The sequence below is a fragment of the Scyliorhinus torazame genome, chromosome 19 (assembly GCF_047496885.1).
Source record: "Scyliorhinus torazame isolate Kashiwa2021f chromosome 19, sScyTor2.1, whole genome shotgun sequence".
NCBI lineage: Eukaryota > Metazoa > Chordata > Chondrichthyes > Carcharhiniformes > Scyliorhinidae > Scyliorhinus > Scyliorhinus torazame.
Genome location: NC_092725.1, coordinates 61952867 through 61978295, shown reverse-complemented (window position 1 = coordinate 61978295; position 25429 = coordinate 61952867). Strand labels below are relative to the sequence as shown.

Below are 25429 nucleotides of genomic sequence, written 5' to 3'. Positions count from 1 at the left end.
TGCAATACATTGTTTGCAACATCAGTTCAGGGCAGATGATCAGAATCAGCAACTTGCAATGAGGAAAGTTGTAAGTGGCTGTTGATTTGACTGAAGGCAAACAAAACTGTGCTTCCCCGTTAATTATCATTGCCACTTCCAAACAGTAACAACAAGAGGCCAGATTAAGCTTGACGTCATACTGACATATTCAGTTAAATCTTTGGGTGTGCTGAATTCCAAATTTGAGCAACACGGACAAAAGGAGGAAGAGATCAGTCTTCACCTGTCCGCGACTTTGATTTGTACTCACTGACCCTCCGGGTCCAGGATCAAATTCCCTAATAATAATCATCGAGCGACTTTTTTTACCCACTTACCTTTCCCTACCCCAAGGCTGTACTTTAATTTCCTCTGTCAGTGCTGATCAGAATTTCATTCTTTATTAAAAATTCTTATCTAGTTTAATTTGTTTGATTTTAGGGAAGACATTTGTAGAGCTAGAAACAAGTGTGATACTTTGGGTAAGTGAAACAGAACAACTTTCACAGCTAACCATGCAGAGTGGCCTTAATGTACAAGATTCATGCTGAGAAAACTGGATTGATGAGATTCGAACTGTCTTTCATTGTCTTAGCGTAAGAAATAATGAGTAAATCTTGCTTGTTCAGTCCTGTTATCACGAAAATGCAGTTCTGATGAAAGGTGTGGATGTTTCACAGAGTTGCTTCTCTAAAAATGCAGATACTATAGCTGTTGTTTTATTCTAATGCAATGTCTGCGGTCTTTTTTGCATGGAAATGTCATCATTGCAATGTGTAGCTTCTCTAAAGATGTTGTTGCCACTTTTTTGAAATTAATTACACTTTCGTTCAGCCAATCTCCCCCCTCCAACCAATCTCGTTCGCTGTCTCAATTTTGTTCTATGTCACCATTTAACTTGTACCGTTCCTCTCTTTCTCTCTCTGCCTCTTTTCTACTCTCTTTTTTTTATTGTTTCTCTTTCCAGCTTTTCTACCTCAATCTCATTCCTCCCTTTATTACTCTGTCTTTGATGTGTAGGTGCCGGTGTTGGACTGGGGTGAGCACAGTAAGAAGTCTTACAAACCAGGTTAAAGTCCAATAGGTTTGTTTCAAATCACTAGCTTTCGGGGCACTGCTCCTTCCTCAGGTAAATGAAGAGGTAGGTTCCAGAAACATTGATATAGACAAAGTCAAAGATGCAAGGCGATACTTTGAATGCAAGCATTAGCAGGTAATTAAGCCTTTACAGAACCAGAGAGGGGTAACCCCAGGTTGAAGAGGTGTGAATTGTCTCAAGCCAGGATAGTTGGTAGGATTTTGCAAGCCCCGGTCAGATGGTGTGGGGGTGAATGTAATGCGACATGAATCCAAGGTCCCGGTTGAGGCCATACTCATGTGTGTGGAACGTGGCTATAAGTTTCTGCTCGGCGATTCTACCTTGTCGTGCGTCCTGAAGGACGCCTTGAAGAATGCTTACCCGAAGATCAGAGGCTGAATGCCCTCGACTGCTGAAGTGTTCCCCGACTGGAAGGGAACATTCCTGCCTGGCGATTGTCGCGCGATGTCCATTCATCCATTGTTGCAGCGTCTGCATGGTCTCGCGGATGTACCACGCTTCAGGTGTACCACAGGGTCCCATTGCCTGATACCGTAGCACGGCCTGGTGTGTTGGCCTTGTGTATTTTCGGGAGGCACTAGAGATCTCCAACACGGGAAGTATGTGGGATGAGAGCACGTAGGTGCTCTGAAGGTCTGGATCCAAGGTCTTGATCAGTCTGTTGAGCTGGCGAGTGTGTTCCTTGGTCGGATCTGCAGGTAACTGTCTGTAGTGTTCCTGGTTGTTGAGTTGTCGGTACACTTCTTTGCAGTAGTCCGTTCTGTTCAGTATGACGGTAGCCCCTCCTTTGTCTGCTGGTTTGATGATAATGTTGCGGTTGGTTTTGAGAGCCCGGATGGCGTTGCGTTGTGCTTAGGTGACGTTCGGGGCTGTCTTGTGAATGCGACTGATGTATCTGGCATTGACGCGACTCCTGATGGTTTGAGCATACATGTCGAGACTAGGGCAGTGGCCTTCCGGAGGGGTCCAATTCGACTCTTTCCTCTTCGGTTGCCGCACTGCAGACCTCTTGGTCTGCTGTTTCGGTTTATTGGTTGTATCCCATCAGGCAATGTGTGAGAACCTCTCTGGCTACATCGAGGGCATCTTGAAACCCATTGTAAAAGGAACGCCCAACTTCTGTCACAATGCGGCAGAATTCTTACAGAAACTCAACACCCTTCGACCAGCTGAACCATGAACATTCCTCGTCACAATGGACTCTCGGCACTCTACACCAGCATCCCCCATGACGACGGCATTGCTGCAACAGCCTCAGTACTCAACACCGAAAACTGCCAATCTCCAGGCGCAATTCTGCAACTCATCCGCTTCATTTTGGATCACAACGTCTTCCCCTTCGACAACAAGTTCTTCATCCAGACACAAGGAACAGCCATGGGGACCAAATTCGCACCTCAATATGCCAACATCTTCATGCACAAGTTTGAACAAGACCTACTCACCGCACAGGACCTTCAACCGATGTTATACACCAGATACAACAATGACATTTTTTTCCTTTGGACCCACGGCGAAGAATCATTGAAACGACTACACGATGACATCAATAAGTTCCATCCCACCATCAGACTCACCATGGACTACTCTCCAAAATCGGTTGCATTCTTGGACACACTCATCTCCATCAAGGACGGTCACCTCAGCACTTTGCTTTACCGCAATTCCACGGATAACCTCACGATGCTCCACTTCTCCAGATTCCACCCTAAACACATTAAAGAAGTCATCCCCTACGGACAAGTACTCCATAGACACAGGATCTGCTCAGACGAGGAGGAGCTTAACAGACATCTACAAACGCTGAAAGATGTCCTTGTACGAACGGGATATTGCGCTCGACTCATCTATCAACAGCACAGCAAAAACCGGCACCGACCTCCTCAGAAGACAAACACGGGACACAACCGACAGCGTGCCCTTCGTCGTCCAGTACTTCCCCGGAGCTGAGAAACTACGACATCTTCTTCGCAGCCTTCAACACATCATCGATAAAGATGAACATCTTGCCAAGGTCATCCCCACACCCCCACTACTTGCCTTCAAACAACCGTGCAACCTCAAACAAACTATTGTTTGCAGCAAATTACCCAGCCTTCAGAACAGCAACCACAACACCACACAACCCTACCATGGCAATCTCTGCAAGACGTGCCAGATCATCAGCATGGGTACCACCATTACACGTGAGAACACCACCCACCAGGTACGAGGTACATACTTATGCGATTCGGCCAACGTTGTCTACCTCATACACTGCAGGAAAGGATGTCCCGACGCGGGGTACATTGATGAGACAATGCAGACACTGCGACAACGGATCAATGTTTCTGGAACCTACCTCTTCATCCTGAGGAAGGAGCAGTGCTCCGAAAGCTAGTCATTTGAAACAAAGCTGTTGGACTTTCACCTGGTGTTGTAAGACTTCTTACTGTACTCTGCCTTTGCCAGTGGAATTGCTATTTTGTGAATTAAACCTGGTTGAATCTAAACTAGTTTAATAAAGGTGATCTATACAGTGTCTTTTCACATACTCTGAATGTCCAAATGTGCTTTGCAGTCCAACATACAAAAGTTATTTCATAATTTATGGTCTACGCACTCCAACAGCTGAACATTCCTTTCTGGTGTAAAAACATGAGAAAAGTGGGGCAACCATGGCTAACAAAATTTTTTTTTTAAATTTGGAAATCTTTATTGTCACAAGTAAGTTTACATTTACACTGCAATGAAGTTACTGTGAAAAGCCCCTAGTTGCCACATCCCCCATGTCTGCGTGGGTTTCCTTTGGGTGCTCCGGTTTCCTCCCACAAGTCCCGAAAGGCATGGGGTGGGATTCTCCGTGAACCAGCGGGGCGGGTCACTCTGGCGGCGAGGAGTGGCGTGAACCACCGGTAGTGGGCCGCCCCGGAGGTGCAGAATCCTCCGCACCGGGGCTAGGTCGGTGCCGGAGGGGTTGGCGCCACGCCAACCGGCGACGAAGGGCCTCCGCCAGCCGGAGCACCAGCGTGTGCTGGCACGCGCAGGGGGTTTCGTCTCTGCACCGGCCTTGGCGGACCGTTACCGCGGCCGATGCGGAGGGAAAGAGTGCCCCGATCACGGGCCAGGCCATCGTGGGGGCACCCCCTGGGGCCAGATCCCCCCGCGCCCCCCCAAGGACCCTGCAGGCCGCCCGCAGAGCCATGGCCTGCCGATAAGGACCTGGGGCGAGATTCTCCGACCCCCCACCGGGTCGGAGAATCGGCGGGGGCTGGCGTGAATCGCGCCCCCGCCGGTTGCCGAATTCTCCGGCACCGGATATTCGGCGGGGGCGGGAATCGCGCCGCGCCGGTTGGCGGGCCCCCCCGCGCGATTCTCCAGCCCGGATGGGCCGAAGTCCCGCCGCTAAAATGCCTGTCCCGCCGGCGTAGATGAAACCACCTACCTTACCGGCGGGACAAGGCGGCGCGGGCGGGCTCCGGTGTCCTGGGGGTGCGCGGGGCGATCCGGCCCCGAGAGGTGCCCCCACGGTGGCCTGGCCCGCGATCAGGGCCCACCGATCCGCGGGCGGGCCTGTGCCGTGGGGGCACTCTTTTCCTTCCGCCTTCGCCACGGTCTCCACCATGGCAGAGGCGGAAGAGACTCCCTCCACTGCGCATGCGCGGGAATGCCGTCAGCTGCCGCTAACACTCCCGCGCATGCGCCGCCCGGCAATGTCAGTTTCACGCCAGCTGGCGGGGCACCAAAGGCCTTTCCCGCCAGCTGGCGGGGCGGAAATCAGTCCGGTGCGGGCCTAGCCCCTCAAGATTAGGGCTTGGCCCCTCAAGATGCGGAGGATTCCGCACCTTCGGGGCGACGCGATGCCGGATTGATTTGTGCCGTTTTTTGCGTCTGCCGGCAGACATCGCGCCGATTACGGAGAATTTCGCCCCTGGTCTAATTTACGCAGGCGGGACCAGCCGAAAATGGGCGGACGCTCGGCCCATCGCTGGCCGGAGAATCACCGGGGAGACCACTGCCAGCGGCCGCCGACCGGCACGGCACGATTCCCACCCCCGCCAAAACCCCGGAGCCAGAGAATTCGGCAGCCGCCGTCCGGGCGGTGGGGCGCGTTTCACGCCACTCCCGGCGATTCTCCGACCCAGCGGGGGGTCTGAGAATCACGCCCCTGCTGTTAAGTAGTTTGGACATTCTGAATTTTCTCTCTGTGGCGACTAGGGGCTTTTCACAGTAACTTCATTGCAGTGTTAATGAAAGCCTACTTGTGACAATAAAGATTATTATTATTATCAGAAATTCTTGTGTGGAATATTGTTCATTGTCCTTTTGAAGTTGAACTGCACCAATTTGTAGAGTTTTCTATAATTAACCTGAGAGGTCATTCATGTAGGAAGTCAATATCGGAGATTGTGGCATAGTGATAATGGGTGGGATCCTCCGACGCCCCGCCGGGTCGGAGAATCACCGGGGGCTGGCGTGAATCACGCCCCCGCCGGTTGGCGCATTCTCCGGTACCGGATATTCGGCAGGGGTGGGAATCGCGCCGCGCCGGTTGGCAGGCCCCCCCGGCGATTCTCTGGCCGCGATGGGCTGAAGTCCCGCTGCTGGAATGCCTGTCCCACCGGCGAGAATCAAACCACCTCCCTTACTGGCGGGACAAGGCGGCGCGGGCGGGCTCCGGGATCCTGGGGTGGGGGGGGGGCGCGGGGTGATCTGGCCCCGGGGGGTGCCCCCACGGTGGCCTGGCCCGCGATCGGGGCCCACCGATCCGCGGGCGGGCCTGTGCCGTAGGGGCACTATTTTCCTTCCCCCTTCGCCATGGTCTCCACTATGGCGGAGGCGGAAGAGACCCCCTCCACTGCGCATGCGCGGGGATGCCGTGAGCGGCCGCTGATGCTCCCGCGCATGCGCCGCACGGCAAAGTCAGTTTCGCGCCAGCTGGCGGGGCACTAAAGGCCTTTCCCGCCAACTGGCGGGGCGGAAATCAGTCCGGCGCGGGCCTAGCCCCTCAAGGTTAGGGCTCGGCCCCTCAAGATGCGGAGAATTCCACACCTCTGGGGCGGCGCAATGCTGGACTGATTCGCGCCGTTTTTGGCGCCGGTCGGCAGATATCGCGCCGTTTGCGGAGAATCCCGCCCAATGTCACGAGACTGGTAATTCAGAAACCCGGCCCATGCTCTGGAGATCTGGCAGCTAGTGGAAATTGTATTTAGTTAATTGATAAATTCAATTAATTGAATTAAAAGAAAGTCTGGAATAGAAAAGTAACAGCACGATGAAAGTATCATTGATTGGTGTAATTGATTCACTGATGCCCTTTAGGGAAGGAAATCTGTTATTTTTACCTTGTCTGGCCTACATGTGACTCTAGACCCACAGCAATATGGTTGACACTTGGCTAAAATGGCCTAGCAAGCCACTCGGTTCATGGGATGGTTTCACCAGCGTCCCATGAGAGAATATTTAAAAAATCTTTGCCTTCTGAATCCGTATTGGGTGGTTTCCGTTGGTTTATTACAATACAAGTATTCCTCAAGTCTAGGTTGATTCACCAAACCCATGTTACATGAAGTTAAGGGAATGCTTGTTGCCTCGGTCTGTTTAAATTATATTTATTGCAATAGTTTTGCTTGTTTCCGATTGACTGAAACCTTAACAGTACTCCTATTGACTCTCAAATGTAACACATGTCTCTTTTAGTACCATCCAACTCGAGAACTGTTTGTTTTGAATCTTTTAAACCATTTTTTAAACTTTCACTTCAACTGTGTGAAAATTCTTAATTCTCTACTTGCAAATGCAGCAGAAGTCTGTGCTTCTATCCAGAGGCTACTGTGGAATAATACCATAGAATCATACAATTTGCAGTGCAGAAAGAGGCAATTTGGCCCATCGAGTCTGCACCGGCCCTTGGAAAGAGCACCCTACTTAAGCCCACACCTCCACCCTATCCCCGGAACCCAGTAACCCCACCAACCTTTTTGGATGCTAAGGGCAATTTAGCATGGCCAATCCACCTAACCTGCACATCTTTGGATCAATTGTTCATACCACTTTCACCTCAAGGACGGCATAATCTGCAACAGTGCACTACTCTAAGTGTTTCTTTGCCGCTGGATTCTGCCAGACAGCCTTAAATGGCTTCTATCACATTGGTCGTAGTTTATTGTCCTTCCTTTGGAATCTGCAAAGCCAAGAAAATGAGCACTCCGACTTTGCTGATTGGTAGAGTTCTTACAGCTGTTAGAATTGACAAACTATTACAAACATCTGGCATTGAAAGCTTCACACAACAACCCCCAAATTTAATTATTTACAGTTCTATTCTGTAAGCTTTTATTTAGTCTTTGATACAATTCCTCTTATATAGCCTAAAGCCATTATTCATGAAGCTGTCTTGCCACGTTTGTCAAGCAACAAATCACCATCCCAGCCTGGGTGACTCAGAGGCATGCTTCGGGATGATTATCTCCGCTAATCCTGGTCTGACTCCAGTAAGGCATCTGCAGATATAGTGGGAGAGGAAAAGGTGGAGGGACTAGAATAATTTTAATAGAGCAGCGTACAGACTTAAATCTGGTAAAATCCTACTTACACCCCAATGGGTGCCTCCCAATTCATTTGTAGGAAGGATTAGCCAATAGTGAAGATCAAGGAGAACATAGGAACACTGGAGCAGGAGTAGACCATTCAGCCCCTCAAACTTGTTCCACCATTCAACTAGATCATGACTGATCTATGTCCATTTTATGGGCGCAATTCTCCGACCCACCAGCGGGTCGGAGCATCGCCGGGGGCTGGGGTGAATCTCGCCCCCGCCATGTCCCGAATTCTCCGCCACCAGAGATTCGGCGGGGCCGGGAATCGCGCCGCGCCGGTCGTCGGAAATCGCGCTGCGGCGTGCCCACCCCCGGCGATTCTCTGGTCCGCAATGGGCCGAAGTCCCGCAGCTGTCAACTCACGCCAGCCGGCGTTGATTGAACCACCTTTCTTACCGGCGGGAGCAGACGGCGCGGGCGGGCTCCGGGGGGTGTCCCCACGGTGGCCTGGCCCGCGATCGGGGCCCACCGATCCGCGGGCGGGCCTGTGCCGTAGGGGCACTCTTTTCCTTCTGCCTTCGCCATGGTCTTCACTATGGCAGAGGTGGAAGAGACCCCCTCCACTGCGCATGCGCGGGGATGCCGTGAGCGGCCGCTGATGCTCCCGCGCATGCATCGCCCGGCGAAGTCATTTCCGCGCCAGCTGGCGGGGCGGAAATCAGTCCGGCTTGGGCCTAGCCCCTCAAGGTGAGTGCTCGGCCCCTCAAGATGCGGAGAATTCTGCACCTTTGGGGCAGCGCGATGCCGGACTGATTCACGCCGTTTTTTGCGCCGGTCGGCGGACATCGCGCCAATTGGGGAGAATCTGCCCCATATGTCCATTTTTCTGCCCTATCTCCATATTCCTTGATGTCTTTAATATCCAGAAATGTATCGATCCCTGTCTTGAATGTACTCAATGACTGAGCCTCCACAGCCCTCTGGGATAGAGAATTCCAAAGATTCACCGCCCTCTAAGTGAAGATATTCCTCCTCATCTCAGTCCTAAATGGCCTACTCCTTAATCTAGATCCCTAGTGACCCACTCCCGTCGCCAGCCAGAGAGAACATTGTTTCTGCATTTACCCTGTTGAGCTCCAAGAATGTTGTGTGTTCCAGTGAGATTCCCTTACATTCTTCTAAACTCTAAAGATCTCAGTCTCCACAATCTCTCCTCATAGGACAATCCTGCCATCCCAAGAATCAGTCTAGTGAACCTGTGTGTCACTCCCTTTATGGCTGCGATACCCTTTCCTGCAATGCGAAAACTAAAACTGTACACAATACATCAGGTGCAGTCTCACTAAGGCGCAATAAAATTGCAGTAAGACATCTTTACTCATGTGATTAAATTCTCTTGCAATAAAGGCCAACATGCCAGTTGCCTTCCAAATTGTTTGCTGCATCTGCATATTAGCTTTCCGTGAGACATCAACAAGGACACCCAGGTCGCTTTGGGCTCAACATTTCCCATCCTTTCACCATTTAAGAAATACTCTGCATTTCTGTATTTCCTACCAAAGTTGATAATTTTCCATTTTTCCATATTATATTCCATCTGCCTTGTCTGCCCATTCACTCGGCCTATCTAAGTGCCCTTGAAGCATCTTTGCATCCTCCTCACAAGCAAACTTGGAACTATCACATTTGGTCCCACATCCAAATCATTGATGTAAATAGCTGCGGCGCAAACACTGATCCTTATGGTCCCGACTATTCACAGCCTGCCAACCTGAGAATGACCTGCTTATTCCTACTCTCTGTTCTTGCTCCTTTAACCAGTTCTCAATCCATACCAGTATACTACCCCCAACCACACGTGCTGCTCTAATTTTGCTTCCTAGCCTCCTGTGTGTGACCTTATCAAAAGCCTTCTGAAAATCCTAGTACTCTACATCCACCGGTTCCACCTTATCTATTCTGCTAGTTACATCCTCAAAAATCTCCAACAGGTTTGTCAAACATTACTTCCCTTTCATAAATCAGCCCAATCCTACCATTATTTTCCAAGTGCCCATTTATTAAATCCTTTAGAATAGTTTCTAACATTTTTCCTGCTACTGATGTCAGGCTGACAAATCTCTCGTATCCCAGGTTTCTCTCTCCCACCTTTCTTAAATAGTGGGGTTGCATTTTCTACCTTCCAATCTGCAGGAACCAGCCCAGAATCTATAGAATTTTGGAAGATGTCCAACAATGCACTCACTATCTCCTCAGCCTCCTTGTTCAACCGTGGGATGTAGATTGTCAGGGTCAAGGAATTCTATTAGCTTTCAGTTCCATTTCTCCCGTACTATGTTTTATTAACGCTAATTTCTTTCAGTTCCTCATTCTCAATAGTATTTCTGGGAAGTTTTTTTCCTCCATGAGAGCAGACATCGAATATATGTTTAGTTTCTCTGCCAGTTCATTTTCCCCATTACAAATTCGCCTGTTTCTCCCCCCCTCATCCCTCTAAACTCCAGGGAGTACAGACTTAGAGACCTCAAAAATTCCTCATACGTCTAGCGCTTCATTCCAGGGATCATTCTTGTGAACCTTCTCTGGACCCTTTCCAAGGCTAGCACATCCTTCCTTAGATACGGGGCCCAAAACTGCTCACAATACTCCAAATGGGTTCTGACCAGAGCCTTATATAGTTATACTGTTCCCCCCACCATAAGCAGTTTCTCTCCCATCTGAATTCCCTCTTAGGTACCCCCACGCACAACACATCCCCAAATTACCCCAACAATTAAAAAAAAAAATTTAGAGTACCCAATTCATTTTTTCCAATTAAGGGGCAATTTAGCGTGTTCAATCCACCTACCCTGCACATCTTTGGGTTGTGGGGGCGAAACCCATGCAAACTCCACACGGACAGAGAATGTGCAAACTCCACAGGGACAGTGACCCAGAGCCGGCATCGAACCTGGGACCTCGGTGCCGTGAGACTGCAGTGCTACCACTGCGCCACTGTGCTGCCCTTAGTTCCCCCAACAAAACTAGAAAACCTACCAGCCTCCCCGAACAGGCGCCGGAACGTGGCGACTAGGTGCTTTTCACAGTAACTTCATTTGAAGCTTACTTGTGACAATAAGCGATTTTCATTTTCAAACCTCCTAGTGAGGATATTGATTCTGGCCTTATAAAGGTGTAACCCGGTTACCTGAGAGCCAATCCCAAAGACTCAGAAATCTAAAGCCCTCCCTCCTGCAACCTCGATGCCCATGTGTAGATTGCGTTTTGGGGATTGGGTGGGAGCATGGTCTAAGTAGGGTGCTCTTTTGGAGGGTCGGTACAGATTCAATGGATAGAAGGTAGGGATTCTATGATTCTATATCAAGAGGAGGGAAATGGGTGGAGAGTGATAACCATCCACCTGAGCTAACAAAATGAGACAAACACCGATAAATGGATGCTTTCACTGAATAAAAGTTGCTAAAGTGAATAACATTTCTTCCTACCTCTCCACTACCTACCAGGAACAATCATATCAAAGTTTTCCATAATTTGCCTTCCATAATGAAGAAGTCACACACATATTGTCATCAAATCCACTAATTTTTATGCCTACACAGAAGTGGATATTTACTCGGTCTTCCTTACGTGTTTTAGTTTTCAACATGTTATGAAGAACATCTATACAAAGCTAAGAATGGATTCCTTTTGGTTCTTTTGAGGATACAGGTGACTGCCCTATTAGTCAAGCTTTTGACTTTAAGGGACGCTTTTCCATTTGCCTTTCTCCAGCCTTACCAAAAGGAAATGTACCCGGACCTTGCATTGCAGGGAACTTTGAAAAAGTAGTTACACTGTCACTATAATAATGAGAGATCGCAACATCTGATCCTACTCTGTGTTTTCCACCAGGTTCTTTTTTTAAATTCAGCTTTCTTATCCTGATAAGTTATACTTATACTGAGACCCGCTGTACAAAGGGACCCCCCTCCCCAGAGCTCCCTAAATAAAGGGACCCGCTCCGCCCGAAAAGAACCCCCTGTCAGAAATCCTCTCGGAAAAGAGTCGCCTGTCAGGAAGCCCTGCAGAAGACAGACTCCTGTCCGGAAGCTAGAGAGCAGTCGGAACAGAGGCAGTGAAAAACATTACTGCTTTAACACTCACCTGGGTAATACACCTGCTGGCTCAGACACAGGAAGCACCATGTGTCAATTCCTGGAAAGAGAAAAGAGTCAACTGTGTTCAAACCACCTCAGATCTTTGAGCTGCAAGCCATTCATGCATACCTCTTTGATACTAATTTTCTATAATGTGGAGATTCCGGTGTTGGACTGGGGCGAGCACAGTAAGAAGTCTTACAACACCAGGTTAAAGTTCAACAGGTTTGTTTTGAATCACTAGCTTTCGGAGCATTGCTCCTTCCTCAGGTGAATGCATTCACCCGAGAAAGGAGCAGCGCTTCGAAAGCTAGTGATTCGAAACAAACCTGTTGAACTTTAACCTGGTGTTGTAAGATTTCTTACTGCATTGATTTTCCAGGCTGTGATTGGCCACGTCCACATGTCCCAGATGTCAGCATTGCTCCATTCATTTTCCTTCATAGTTGAGTGCAATTTAGCTCCGGCCATCGGGATTCACTTTCCTCATTGGCAGCGTAGAATCCCCCCCGCCAACGAACGGCGGGCAGCTGAGAAACATGCGGCTGGGGGAACCGGAGAATCCCACCATAGTCTCCCAAACAGAGAATTTTGCCCATTAACTCTGTTTCACTCCAAGATGCTGTCTGGCCTGCTGAGTATCTCCCACATTGTCTATTTTTAATTTGGATTCCCAGCATCTGCAGTATTTTGCTTTTGTATCTTCATCACTTCCTCCATGTAGAATGATTTATTTTCTCCATTTATTTTAATTTCTAATAAATTTGTCAGCCCATTGAGTGTCAAGCTACAGTTTGTTAACCCTGGTTTGTGGTTACCCTGCATGCTCAGTATTTTATGTCTTTAAAGCCCTGTTACTTGGTGTCATTAAACAAATATCACTTTTACTTAAACGCCGTTTATTCGTCTTTTGAGGCCAACCCAGTTTATGATTAAATGTTCTTGGTTTATGATCCTTGCTTTTTTCTGAATTCCAGAATACGTTTGTTGGTTTTCTGTAGCTGCTCGGTGCCCCAAGGGAGCTCCTGTTCTACGTATTTTACACAATGTTGGAAATTAAAATTCTTCATTTGTAATGGGACCTACCATTTTAATTTTAATGCTGAGGATCAAGTGTTAGGAAAAGAAAGGTGGTTTTAAGGGATTTGTATTGGTAAAAATAAGATGTAACTTTAAGTAGTTTTAATTTAATGTTTCTTTGCCTGGAACAGTAAAACCTATAATTAGATTAAGGTGTATGTGTGGGGGTTGGTTTCTATTCCAACTGGGTTTCTATTGTGCTTAAAGAGGTCTATGGTGTGAATTTTTTTAAAAAAGCATAAGCATGTCGCCATTGCTTAGCAACTGAAAGTCCTTATAAGATAAAAAACTTCTAAATTTTAGTTTAAGCAATTTGAGATCAGTTGGAAACTGGGACGTCATTCTCCGACCCCCCGCCGGGTCGGAGAATGGCCGTTGGCCGCCGTGAATCCCGCCCCGCTCCCGCCGAAGTCTCCACTCCCGGAGATTGGGCGGGGGCGGGAATCGGGCCGCGCCAGTTGGCGGGACCCCCCGCTGGATTCTCCGGCCCGGATGGGCCGAAGTCCCGCCCAGGAATTGCCTGTCCCGCCGACGTAAATCAAACCTGGTATTTACCGGCGGGACCAGGAGGCGTGGGCGGGCTCTGGGGTCCTGGGGGGGGGGGGGCGCGGGGCGATCTGACCCCGGGGGGTGCCCCCACGGTGGCCTGGCCCGCGATCGGGGCCCACCGATCCGCGGGCGGGCCTGTGCCGTGGGGGCGCTCTTTCCCTTCCGCCTCCGCTACGGCCTCCACCATGGCGGAGGCGGAAGAGACTCTCCCCACTGCGCATGCGCGGGAAACTGACAGCGGCCGCTGACGCTCCCGCGCATGCGCTGGGAAACTGACAGCGGCCGCTGACGCTCCTGCGCATGCGCCGCATTTCCGCGCCAGCTGGCGGGGAAACAAACGCCATTTCCGCCAGCTGGCGGGGCGGAAATCCCTCCGGCGTCGGCCTAGCCCCTCAATGTTGGGGCTAGGCCACCAAAGATGCGGAGCCTTCCGCACCTTTGCGCCGGCGCGATGCCCGTCTGATTGGCGCCAGTCGGCGGACATCCCGCCGTTGGGGGAGAATTTTGCCCCTGATCTCAACTCTGCTGGAAGAAAGACTGGACAGGACAGGACAAAGAGGCAGGTTTCCTAAAGTACATGTTACAGCCCAGATAACAGGGGACTGGGACAGAAAGAGTGTCAAAGAAGTCTGGAGTTAAGTGAACAGAGACCGAGGTATTGTTCAGAAGAATTCAAGGAAGAGTACACAAAGTGTTCTGAGTTAAAGAGACAATCGCAGTAATTAGATTTAAAGTGGGACAGCAGACTTCAGGGATAGATAAAATGCCTGATACTATTTTAATACCACCTAGGAATATAAAGTTAAAGCAATTGTGGGCAGGCTGCACAGCAGTCAAGACAAATAAATCCTATTTCTACGCGTTTATTCCTAGATAGGGTTCGCTGTTAAAAGTGGGGCGGAAGCTTTGTTTAAAAGTGTCATTTGTAGACTGGATTCTTAAATGCAAACAACCAATGGAAAGCATTATTATGAGAGTGATGTACCATCAATTGACGACAGACGAGGAGTCGGGAGAAACATGTGGCTTTAATCAGCTTAAAGACACCTACTGGCAGCTGGTCCCAGAATGAGGGCAGGGCTGGAGGTTGGCCACCTTTATATATGAGCCCGAGGGGAGGAGCCACAGGTGGAGCCAGCAGGGGCAAGCCCAGGCATGTAACAATACAACAGTACAATACAATACAATACAATACAGTGGTTTACCACATTCACCCCCTGTTAAAAAAAGAATCCGGCGGGGGGGGGTGAAGTGGACGGGTTGAGTTATAGATCGAGTCTGTCGGGGCTTTGACTTTTCACTGTGACCGTCTCAGTCCCGGCTGTGGTGTGGATATTGGTGTTGGATGAGGTGTTGAGGCCTGCGTGTCCAGGAGCGTGTCGTCTTCTGCGTCTTGTAGTAGATGAGTAGCAATGGGGGGAGACAGTGTAGGGTCGGGGATAGTGGTGATGGTCACTGGGGAACTTGTGGGTGCCAAATCCCGAAGGGAGACTGTGTCCTCCCGCCCGTCATGGTATGCCACGTAGGCATACTGGGAGTTAGCATGGAGGAGAAAGACCTTTTCGACCAGTGGATCTGACTTATGGCTCCTCGCATGCTTCCGGAGGAGGACGGCCCTGGGTACGTCAGCCAGGACGGGACCAAGACCCCTGAGGTGGATTTCCTGGGGAAAACAAACATCCTCTCATGAGGGGTCACATTGGTGGCGGTACACAGGAGCGACCAGATGAAGTGGAGCGCATCGGGAAGGACCTCCTGCCAGCGGGAGACAGGGAGACCTCTAGACCGTAGGGCAAGAAGGACAGCTTTCCAGACCGCAGCGTTCTCCCTCTCCGCCTGTCTGTTACCCCGGGGGTTGTAGCTGGTAGTCCTGCTTGAGGCGATGCCCTTGCTAAACAGGAACTGACGCAGCACATCACTCATGAAAGAGAACACCCGGTCACTATGGATATAAGTGGGGAAACCGAACAAGGTGAGGAGACTGTGCAGGGCCTTGATGACTGTGGCAGAGGTCATGTCAGGGCATGGGATGGCAAAAGGGAAACGTGAGTACTCATCAATGATGTTGAGGAAGTACACATTACGGTCAGCGAAGGGGAGGGGCCCTTTGAAATCGACACTGAGGCACTCGAAGGGGTGGGAGGCCTTTACCAGGTGTGCTCTGTCTGGCCGAAAGAAGTGTGGTTTACAAACCGCGCAGACATGGCAGTCCTTGGTCATGGTCCTGACCTCCTCGATGGAATAAGGCAAGTTGCGGGTCTTGATGAAGTGGAAGAACCAGGTGACTGCTGAATGATAGGGCATCTGGGGGCTCATTGAGCTTCCCAGGTCGGTACAAGTTATCATAATTATAGGTGGAGAGTTCGATCCTCCACCTTAGGATCTTGTCATTCTTGATCTTGCCCCACTGTGTGTTATTGAACATGAAGGCTACCGACCGTTGGTCAGTGAGGAAAGTGAATCGCCTGTCGGCCAGGTAATGCCTCCAATGTTGCACGGCTTCCACAATGGCTTGGGCTTCATTTTCATGGAGGAGTGTTGAATTTCGGAGCCCTGGAGGGTACGGGAGAAGAAAGCCACGGTCCTGCCCACCTGCTTGAGGGTAGCGGCCAGCGCAAAGTCGGACGCATCGCTCTCCACCTGGAACGGGATGGACTCGTCTACTGCGTGCATCGCGGCTTCAGCAATATCTGTTTTGATGCAGTTAAAGACCAGGCGGGCCTCAGCCGTCAGTGGAAAAAGGGTGGATTTAATGAGTGGGCGGGCCTTGTCCGCATAATTGGGAACCCACTGGGCATAGTAGGAGAAGAGCCCCAGGCATCTCTTCAGAACCTTGGGGCAGTGGGGGAGGGGAAGTTACAGGAGCATGCGGTCGGGGTTGGGCTCTAGGACTCCATTTTCCACAATGTAGCCAAGGATGGCTAGGCGGGTTGTGCGGAAATCGCATTTCTCCTTATTGTATGTGAGGTTAAGGAGCTTGGCGGTGTGGAGTCGAGAGAAAACTGTGGCTGTAATCAGCTTAAAGACACCTGCTGGCAGCCGGTCCCAGAATGAGGGCAGGGCTGGAGGTTTATAAATGAGCCCGAGGGGAGGAGCCACAGGCGGAGCCAGCAGGGACAAGCCCAGGCATATAACAATACAACAGAACAATAAAATACAATACAATACAGTGGTTTACCACAGAGAGAAGAATTTAAAGTATGTTTTTGAGAATGGAGTTTGGAAATTCTTATGTGACATTGATCTTGAGGAATTCCGAAGAGAAATCCACAGATGCTAACTTGATTTAAGAGTGGAGTGCGTGTATTTGACCACAGAAATCTTGTGTGTTTAAAAGGGACTTTGTGTATCAATAAGACCATTGTAGATTAAGATGTACTTTGTAATCCTTGTTAATCATAAAATCTGTGTGTAATTGTTAAGTTAAGGGGGAGTGAAGGAGTATTGTACAATAATCCAACTTTTCTTGTTTAAAAAATATTTTTTTTATTGTTGTTAAAACTAATTAGTCATCCTGTGACTCTGTTCCTCCACACTTTATAAAGGAAAATAAAGATTATGGTCTTATGAGCCAGGGTTCTATTTTGGGATCTTCCTGTCCAGTTATAAAATCAGCTGGGATCACAACACAAGGAAGAAAAAGTTTTAAATTACCCAAGTGTTATTTGAACTTTGAACAAATTTTGATAAAGTACAGTTGTGCTCTATTAATGTTTGTCATTTTAAATCCAAGCTGTAATTGCATATTCTAAAATAGGCCTGAGCCTCAACATGAATTCTCTTAATTTTTAAGCTCTAATGTTCAATTAAGTACTGGAGGTTTCTTTTGGGAAAATCCACTAGTACCTAGCCCAAGTTTTCAAGTAAAATAAGTTTTTTGGTGGAGTGTCACTAAGAATATTTTCTATTCCTAGTTAATATTACAACTCTGAATCTGACAGTTTTACTGTAGTAAAGCTTTGTATTCGCTGTCACATGACTTTAAACTGTGTATTCCCATTCTTTTCAGGATTAGCAGAGCTTGGTACAATGTGCGATCCATATCGCAGCTGCTCCATTAGTGAAGAGAATGGTCTAAGTGCAGCTTTTACAATAGCGCATGAATTGGGACATGTGTAAGTAACGTTGTTGCCTATGGAGCTCTCTCTCTGCTAAGTGTGCTGTTCATGTCATGGTGTTTTGCAACTTTATATGATCTGGGAAGTTTTCCGACATAATATGAAATTATGTTTACCCGAATGACATTTACGCAGCCAATCTTCCCGCTGAGACCTATTTTTATTTTGTTCCTTTACTTTGCAGTTGCACCTGCCAAATTACAGGCCTGTAACCCACTGATCTTTCCAATTTAACTTGGAGTTTCTCTGTTATTTTATTTTCTATCCTCTCAGCTGTAATGTGGTAATTATATAGTTCTGAAACAGGTTCAACGAGAAAATTGGGTGTTGATTGAAGAACTTTGGGTACAGGAAACAACACTTTAACCTTTACTGTTTTACATATTGCCATATTTATTAAATAAACCACTAAAGAAGGTTTCTTTCTTACGTATGTGGATGGAGCAATGTGTAACTGAAGGAAAACTCAAAATTATACTGAGCTGTGGACAGATTTATTAATCGGGGAAGTGACTTGCCCATATGTAACCCCCATGTCAGATTTATTAATGCAATGCAAATCTTAACTAAAGGTCACTGGGTTCTTCTGTAGCTATTATTTCCTCTGATTCATCATCCCTCAGCAAATGGTTTGGCCACCTGATCTGTTCTCACACCCCTGCCAGGGGATATATGCCTTGTTTGTGAAACCTCTGTTTATAATCTAACCTGTGAAACTTTGAGAACATGCTGGTGCCTTTGCACTGCATCCTTCCAAGGCCAGTACTCTAATGTGCTGTGCACCTAACTGTCCACTTTACTCCAGATGTGGGCCAACCAAAACTTTGCAAAGCTGTATATTCCTTCCCACCATATACTAATCTTTCAGTTCTTGAGGCTAACATTTTAAAGAACAAAACAAAGAACAAAGAAAAGTACAGCACAGGAACAGGCCCTTCGGCCCTCCAAGAATGCGCCGACCATGCTGCCTGTCTAAACTAAAATCTTCTACACTTATTCCCATCCTATTCGTGTATTTCTCAAGATGCCCCTTAAATGTCACTATCGTCCCTGTTTCCACCACCTCCTCCGGCAGCGAGTTCCAGGCACCCACTACCCTCTGTGTAAAAAACTTGCCTCGCACATCTCCTCTAAACCTTGCCCCTCGCACCTTAATCCTATGCCCCCTAGTAATTGACCCCAAAAGGACTCGAACGGGATATGAACCCGGGACCTCTTGCAAACTTCGACAACGAAACACCCAAAGCGAGAATCATCCTCCTCGACCAACGAACCCCTTTCATTAGCCTTTTCGATTTTCTTTGGTTTAACCTGTTAACTACTCTTTAGCGATAGGATCTTAAATCACTCTGGTTTGTTCTTAACATTTTATCATTTAAATATTGTTTGGATGTATCCTTTATTTCTCCAAACCTCAATCCTGCTTGCGTCAAAATCCATCTGCCCCAGAATTGCCATCAATCTTGTGTCATCAGCAGAAGTGGACATATGGCTCACTTTTGCATTATCTAAGTCATTAATTAATAAGGGTACCAAATCAGGCTGGACACGTTCCGGGTGATTTCGGCAAAAGTAGCATCATGTGGAAGGGGGGTTGTGCCTGCATGGTAGTGGGGAGGGGAGTGGACACTTAGAATGGGGAATGGTGCCCCAATGCCACTGGGGATGGGAGGTGGCATCAGGTGACCCTGACACTTGTGTAGTATGGGACTAGTGGGGGTGACCTGACCATTGGTGGGGAGGAGGTTGGACCCCTGTGTTGGAGGATTGGGGGTGTTACATTAACGCTGCACTGACTGAATTAATACAGCATTAACACTGCACTGACTGAATTGATACTGCATGAAAACAGCATTAACACTGCACTGACTGAATTAATATTGCACCAACTTTTGCAACAACTGCAGCTGATGTGATTATCATAGAATTTACAGTGCAGAAGGAGGCCATTCGGCCCATCGAGTCTGCACCGGCTCTTGGAAAGAGCACCCTACCCAAGGTCAACACCTCCACCCTATCCCCATAACCCAGTAACCCCACCCAACACTAAGGGCAATTTTGGACACTAAGGGCAATTTATCATGGCCAATCCACCATCCTTGGACTGGGAGGAAACCGGAGCACCCGGAGGAAACCCACGCACACACGGGGAGGATATGCAGACTCCACACAGACAGTGACCCAAGCCGGAATCGAACCTGGGACCCTGGAGCTGTGAAGCAATTGTGCTATCCACAATGCTACCATGCCGAAAAAGGCCCCATCTAACCTCCCACTTCAGTGATATTAGTAATTAAACCAGTGCCTTTAACTGGCAGATAGATTGGCAGAATGGATACTGAAAGCTCCATCGGTCTATCCCACCTCCAACAGATCTACTCAAACTGAGATGTGTTTGAAATGTTGATATTTTAATGTTGATGTTTTAATCTCGTGCCGTAATTACGGCACAAACTGCGAGAGCCGCTCCACCAACCACCATTTGCAGAACCCGGACGTGTTCCATGCATGAATCAAGTCCACAGTGCAGCAGCCTTTCAGAACTGTGGTCCTGTCCTGTCAGCCTGTTCTGCAGGGTCTGTCCATGTTGTGTTCACTAATCTGAGATTTTCTAAGCACCAAATGTGGTGAATTATTACATTGTATAAACGTGTGCTGTTCGCAAGATGATCTTGGGAAACAATCCCAACCACCTGAAATTATGTTTATGTCATCAGTTTGTTCATTCTTTTTTCTTGTGACAGGTGCAAGGCGGGATAAAAGTGAACATTTTGCCTTTTAAAATTTTCCAAATTGCTTTTAAAAGCCACCAGGAGATTAATGCCGATTGCAGGAGACTCCAGGCCATTCTGGGATTGTTCGCTACCCTCTAATACCGTGCCTGTTTGAGGCCTAAATACAGATCACTGTGAAACCCTACTAGTCACATCCTTCCAATGCGCCAATTATCCCAACTCTGCTTTCTACTGCCCAACCAATCTCATAACCAAGTCTTTAATTGAATGAGCTTTAATTTTAACTCTTATGAAGAACCTTATTAAATGCCTCGGGAAGTCCATATAACCTACTTCTTTAGGCATTCCCCTGTCTACTACTTTAATTCTACGTGAATCCTGATGAAGGGTCATCGACCTGAAACATTAACTCTTGTTTCTGGGCAAAGCGTTTTTATGAATATTTATCGCTGCAACAATTTCCCCCCAAACCTCAATAAATGAGAGATGTCTTGCAATTCCATCTGTTGAATAAACTATTGTGCAGGTGCTGAAAGCTGGCTGGCTTGGTTAGCTGGATGGGTGGTGTGGATCAGATTGGTGCCAACAGTACATGGTTCGATTCCCATTCCAGTTGGGGTAGGTGGTGAATTCAGGACCTGCCTCCTTGACACACCCATTGTTGAGGTTGTGATGTTGTCGGACCTGTCTTTGGGCAGAGAACCAAAGAAGAAGATCTCTTCCTAAACATAAATTCAAGAACTAGTTTGAATCAGTTTTCTGATTGTTCCATTCAAAGATGGAACACAGGAGGGTCAAGCACTCATAATCTGTAGATCCTGAACAAAAAATAAACTTAACTGCAGTTTATTAATTGCAGTACATTCATTTTATATGTAGTTACAAGGTGTGGCCCTAGTCTTAAATATGAATCACGGTCTCCTCCAAAACTATGGCAGTAGCTTTGTCAATGTTGTCATTGCTGGATTATACCCAAGCGTCCTCTCAATCTTTTAAAAAATAAATTTAGAGTGCCCAGTTCATTTTTTTTTCCCAATTAAGGAGCAATTTAGCATGGCCAGTCCACCTCCCCTGCACATCTTTGGATTGTAGGGGCGAAACCCATGCAAAGACGGGGAGAATGTGCAAACTCCATACAGACAGTGACCCAGAGCCGGGATCGAACCTGAGACCTCGGCGCCGTGAGACAGCAGTGCTAACCACTGTGGCACCGTGCTGCCCTATCCTCTCACTCTTACTGGAATGTTCCTGAACTTCAAATCAACATAAATCAGTGGAAATAGGCATGGGACATTGAGACACAAAGAATCCACATCAGAATATTTAATAAACTTGTTAAACCATCATTCAGCCGTAGATCATAATAAATAAGAGGAGAATGCCATTTGGCCCATCGAGCCTGCTCCATCATTCGAAAAGATCAGGGCTGATCTGATTTGGGCTTAACTCCAAAGAACAAAGAAAATTACAGCACAGGAACAGACCCTTCAGCCTGTGCTGATCCAGATCCTTTATCTAAACCTGTCTTCTATTTTCCAAGGATCTACTTCCCTCTGTTCCCCGCCCGTTCATATATCTGTCTAGATGCATCTTAAATGATGCTATCGTGCCTGCCTCTGCCACCTCCGCTGGCAAGGCGTTCCAGACACTCACCACCCTCTGCATAAAAAACTTTCTACGCACATCTCCTTAAACTTTCTCCCTCTCACCTTGAAATCGTGACCGCTTGTAATTGACACCACCACTCTTGGAAAACCTTGTTGCTATCCACCCTGTCCATACCTCTCATAATTTTGTAGACCTCAATCAGGTCTCCCCTCAACCTCCGTCTTTCCAACGAAAACAATCCTAATCTACTCAACCTTTCTTCATAGCTAGCACCCTCCATACCAGGCAACATCCTGGTGAACCTCCTCTGCACCCTCTCTAAAGCATCCACATCCTTCTGGTAATGTGGCGACCAGAACTGCACGCAGTATTCCAAATGTGGCCTAACCAAAGTCCTATACAACTGTAACATGACCTGCCGACTCTTGTACTCAATACCCTGTTCGATGAAGGCAAGCATGCTGTATGCCTTCTTGACCACTGTATTGACCTGCGTTGCCACCTTCAGGGTACAATGGACCTGAACTCCCAGATCTCTCTGTACATTAATTTTTCCCAGGACGCTTCCATTGACCGTATAGTCCGCTCTTGAATTAGATCTTCCAAAATGCATCACCTCGCATTTGCCTGGATCGAACTCCATCTGCCATTTCTCTGCCCAACTCTCCAATCTATCTATATTTTGCTGTATTCTCTGACAGTCCTCCTCGCTATCTGCAACTCCACCAATCTTGATATCATCTACAAACTTGCTAATCAGACCACCTATACCTTCGTCCAGATTATTTATGTATATTACAAACAACAGTGGTCTGAGCACGGATCCCTGTGGAACACCACTAGTCACCTTTCTCCATTTTGAGACACTCCCTTCCACCACTACTCTATGTCTCCTGTTGCCCAGCCAGTTCTTTATCCATCTAGCTAGTACACCCTGAACCCCATACGACTTCACTTTTTCCATCAACCTGCTATGGGAAACTTTATCAAACGCCTTACTGAAGTCCACGTATATGACATCTACAGCCCTTCCCTCATCAATTAACTTTGTCACTTCCTCAAAGAATTCTATTAGGTTTGTAAGACATGACCTTCCCTGCACAAAACCATGCTCCCTATCCCTGATAAGTCTATTTTCTTCCAAATGTGAATAGATCCTATCCCTCAGTATCTTCTCCAACAGTTTGCCTACCACTGACGTCAAGCTCACAGATCTATAATTCCCTGGATCATCCCTGCTACCCTTCTTAAACAAAGGGACAACATTAGCAATTCTCCAGTCCTCCGGGACCTCATCCGTGCTCAAGGATGCTGCAAAGACATCTGTTAAGGCCCCAGCTATTTCGTCCCTCGCTTCCCTCAGTAATCTGGGATAGATTCCATCCAAACCTGGGGACTTGTCCACCTTAATGCCTTTTAGAATACCCAGAACTTCCCCCTTCCTTATGCCAACTTGACCTAGAGTATTTAAACATCCATCTCTAGCCTCAACATCCGTCATGTCCCTCTCCTTGGTGAATACCGATGCAAAGTACTCATTAAGAATCTCACCCATTTCCTCTGACTCCACGCATAAATTCCCTCTTTTGTCTTTGAGTGGGCCAATCCTTTCTCTAGTTACCCTCTTGCTCCTTATATACGAATAAAAGGCTTTGGGATTTTTCTTAACCCTGTTAGCCAAAGATATTTCATGACCCCTTTTAGCCCTCTTTATTGTGCGTTTGAGATTTGTCCTACTTTCCCGATATTCCTCCAAAGCTTCATCAGTTTTAAGTCGCCTAGATCTTATGTATGCTTCCTTTTTCATCTTAGCTAGTCTCACAATTCCACCCGTCATCCATGGTTCCCTGATCTTGCCATTTCTATCCCTCATTTTCACAGGGACATGTCTGTCCTGCACTCTAATCAACCTTTCCTTAAAAGACTCCCACATTTCAAATGTGGATTTACCCTTAAACAGCTTCTCCCAATCCACATTCCCTAGCTCCTGCCGAATTTTGTTATACTTGGCCTTTCCCCAATTTAGCACTCTTCCTTTAGGACCACTCTCGTCTTTGTCCATGAGTATTCTAAAACTTACGGAATTGTGATCGCTATTCCCAAAGTAATCACCGACTGAAACTTCAACCACCTGCCGGGATCATTCCCCAATACCAGGTCCAGTATGGCCCCTTCCCGAGTTGGACTCTTTGCATACTGCTCTAAAAAAACTCTCCTGGATGCTCCTTACAAATTCTGCTCCATCTACGCCTCCAACACTACATGAGTCCCATTCAATGTTGGGGAAGTTGAAATCTCCCATCACGACCACCCTATTGCTCCTACATTATTCTATAATCTGTCTACATATTTGTACCTCTACTTCACGCTCGCTTTTGGGAGGCCTGTAGTAAAGTCCCAATAATGTTACTGCACCCTTCCTATTTCTTAGCTCTACCCATATTGCCTCAGTGCTCGAATCCTCCATCGTGCCCTCCTTAATCACAGCTGTGATATCATCTCTGACCAGTCATGCAACTCCTCTACCCCTTTTACCTCCCTCTCTATCCCTCCTGAAGCATCTATACCCTGGGATATTTAGTTACCAGTCTTGCCCTTCCCTCAACCAAGTCTCAATACCAATAACATCATATTCCCAGGTACGAATCCAAGCCCTAAATTCATCTGCCTTACCTACTACACTTCTCGCATTGAAACAAATGCACCTCTTCCCACCTGTCCCTTTGTCAGCGTTCTTCATCTCTTCCCTGTCTACTTTTCCCCTTAGTCACATTGATTTTATTATCTAGTACCTTACTGGCTTTAGTTGCTGCCTCTTTACTGACCTCTAACTTCCAAATCTGGTTCCCATTCCCCTGCCACATTAGTTTAAAACCTCCCCAACAGTGTTAGCAAAAGCACCCCCTAGGACATTGGTTCCAGTCCTGCCCAGGTGTAGACCATCTGATTTATAATGGTCCCACCGCCCCCAGAACCGGTTCCAATGTCCCAAAAATCTGAACCCCTCCCTCCTGCACCATCTCTCAAGCCATGCATTCATTCTGACTATTCTTGAATTTCTACTCTGACTCTTCCACTCTCCTGTCTGACCCCCATAAGTCTCTGTTGATCAAAAATCTATTCATATTTGAGAGCCTGCAATCAGGGAAACTTTGGCCACAAGAGAATCGGGTCGGTTTAAAATGGGCCATCAATACACTCTCAACTATTTTGTTCTCCTGCTGAAGACCAATTTCTGTTCCACGTTGTTGTCTTACTGGAATAAACTGTGTGAATACTGTAATCCTTTAACATCAGCAAACAGCGGGCGTGATCTGGAAATAAATAAACAGAAAGAGAAAGAAAAAGATGAATCACGCAGTGTCTAATCCTCCTTTAAAAGTGACATTGGGGCAGCATTGTGGCGCAGTGGTTAGTACTGCTCTCTCAGGGGCCGAGGTCCCAGGTTCGATCCCGGCTCTGGGTCACTGTCCGCCTGGAGTTTGCACATTCTCCCCTGTTTGAGTGGGTTTTGCCCCCACAACCTAAAGATGTGCAGGGTGGATTGGCCACGCTAAATTGCCCC

General features: G+C 47.7%; 1 protein-coding gene across 3 annotated transcripts in view; it reads left to right on the top strand.

Moving 5' to 3' along the window:
- LOC140396161 (A disintegrin and metalloproteinase with thrombospondin motifs 20) overlaps positions 1-25429 on the top strand; it is a 529969-nt gene that overhangs the window by 185396 nt on the left and 319144 nt on the right. For 2 of the 3 annotated variants that reach the window (XM_072484409.1, XM_072484408.1), the window contains exons 7-8: positions 463-503; positions 17413-17518. In XM_072484409.1, coding sequence (XP_072340510.1) covers positions 463-503; positions 17413-17518 — 147 coding nt within the window. The remainder of the gene's footprint in view (positions 1-462; positions 504-17412; positions 17519-25429) is intronic. The other variant, XM_072484410.1, reaches the window with a different exon arrangement.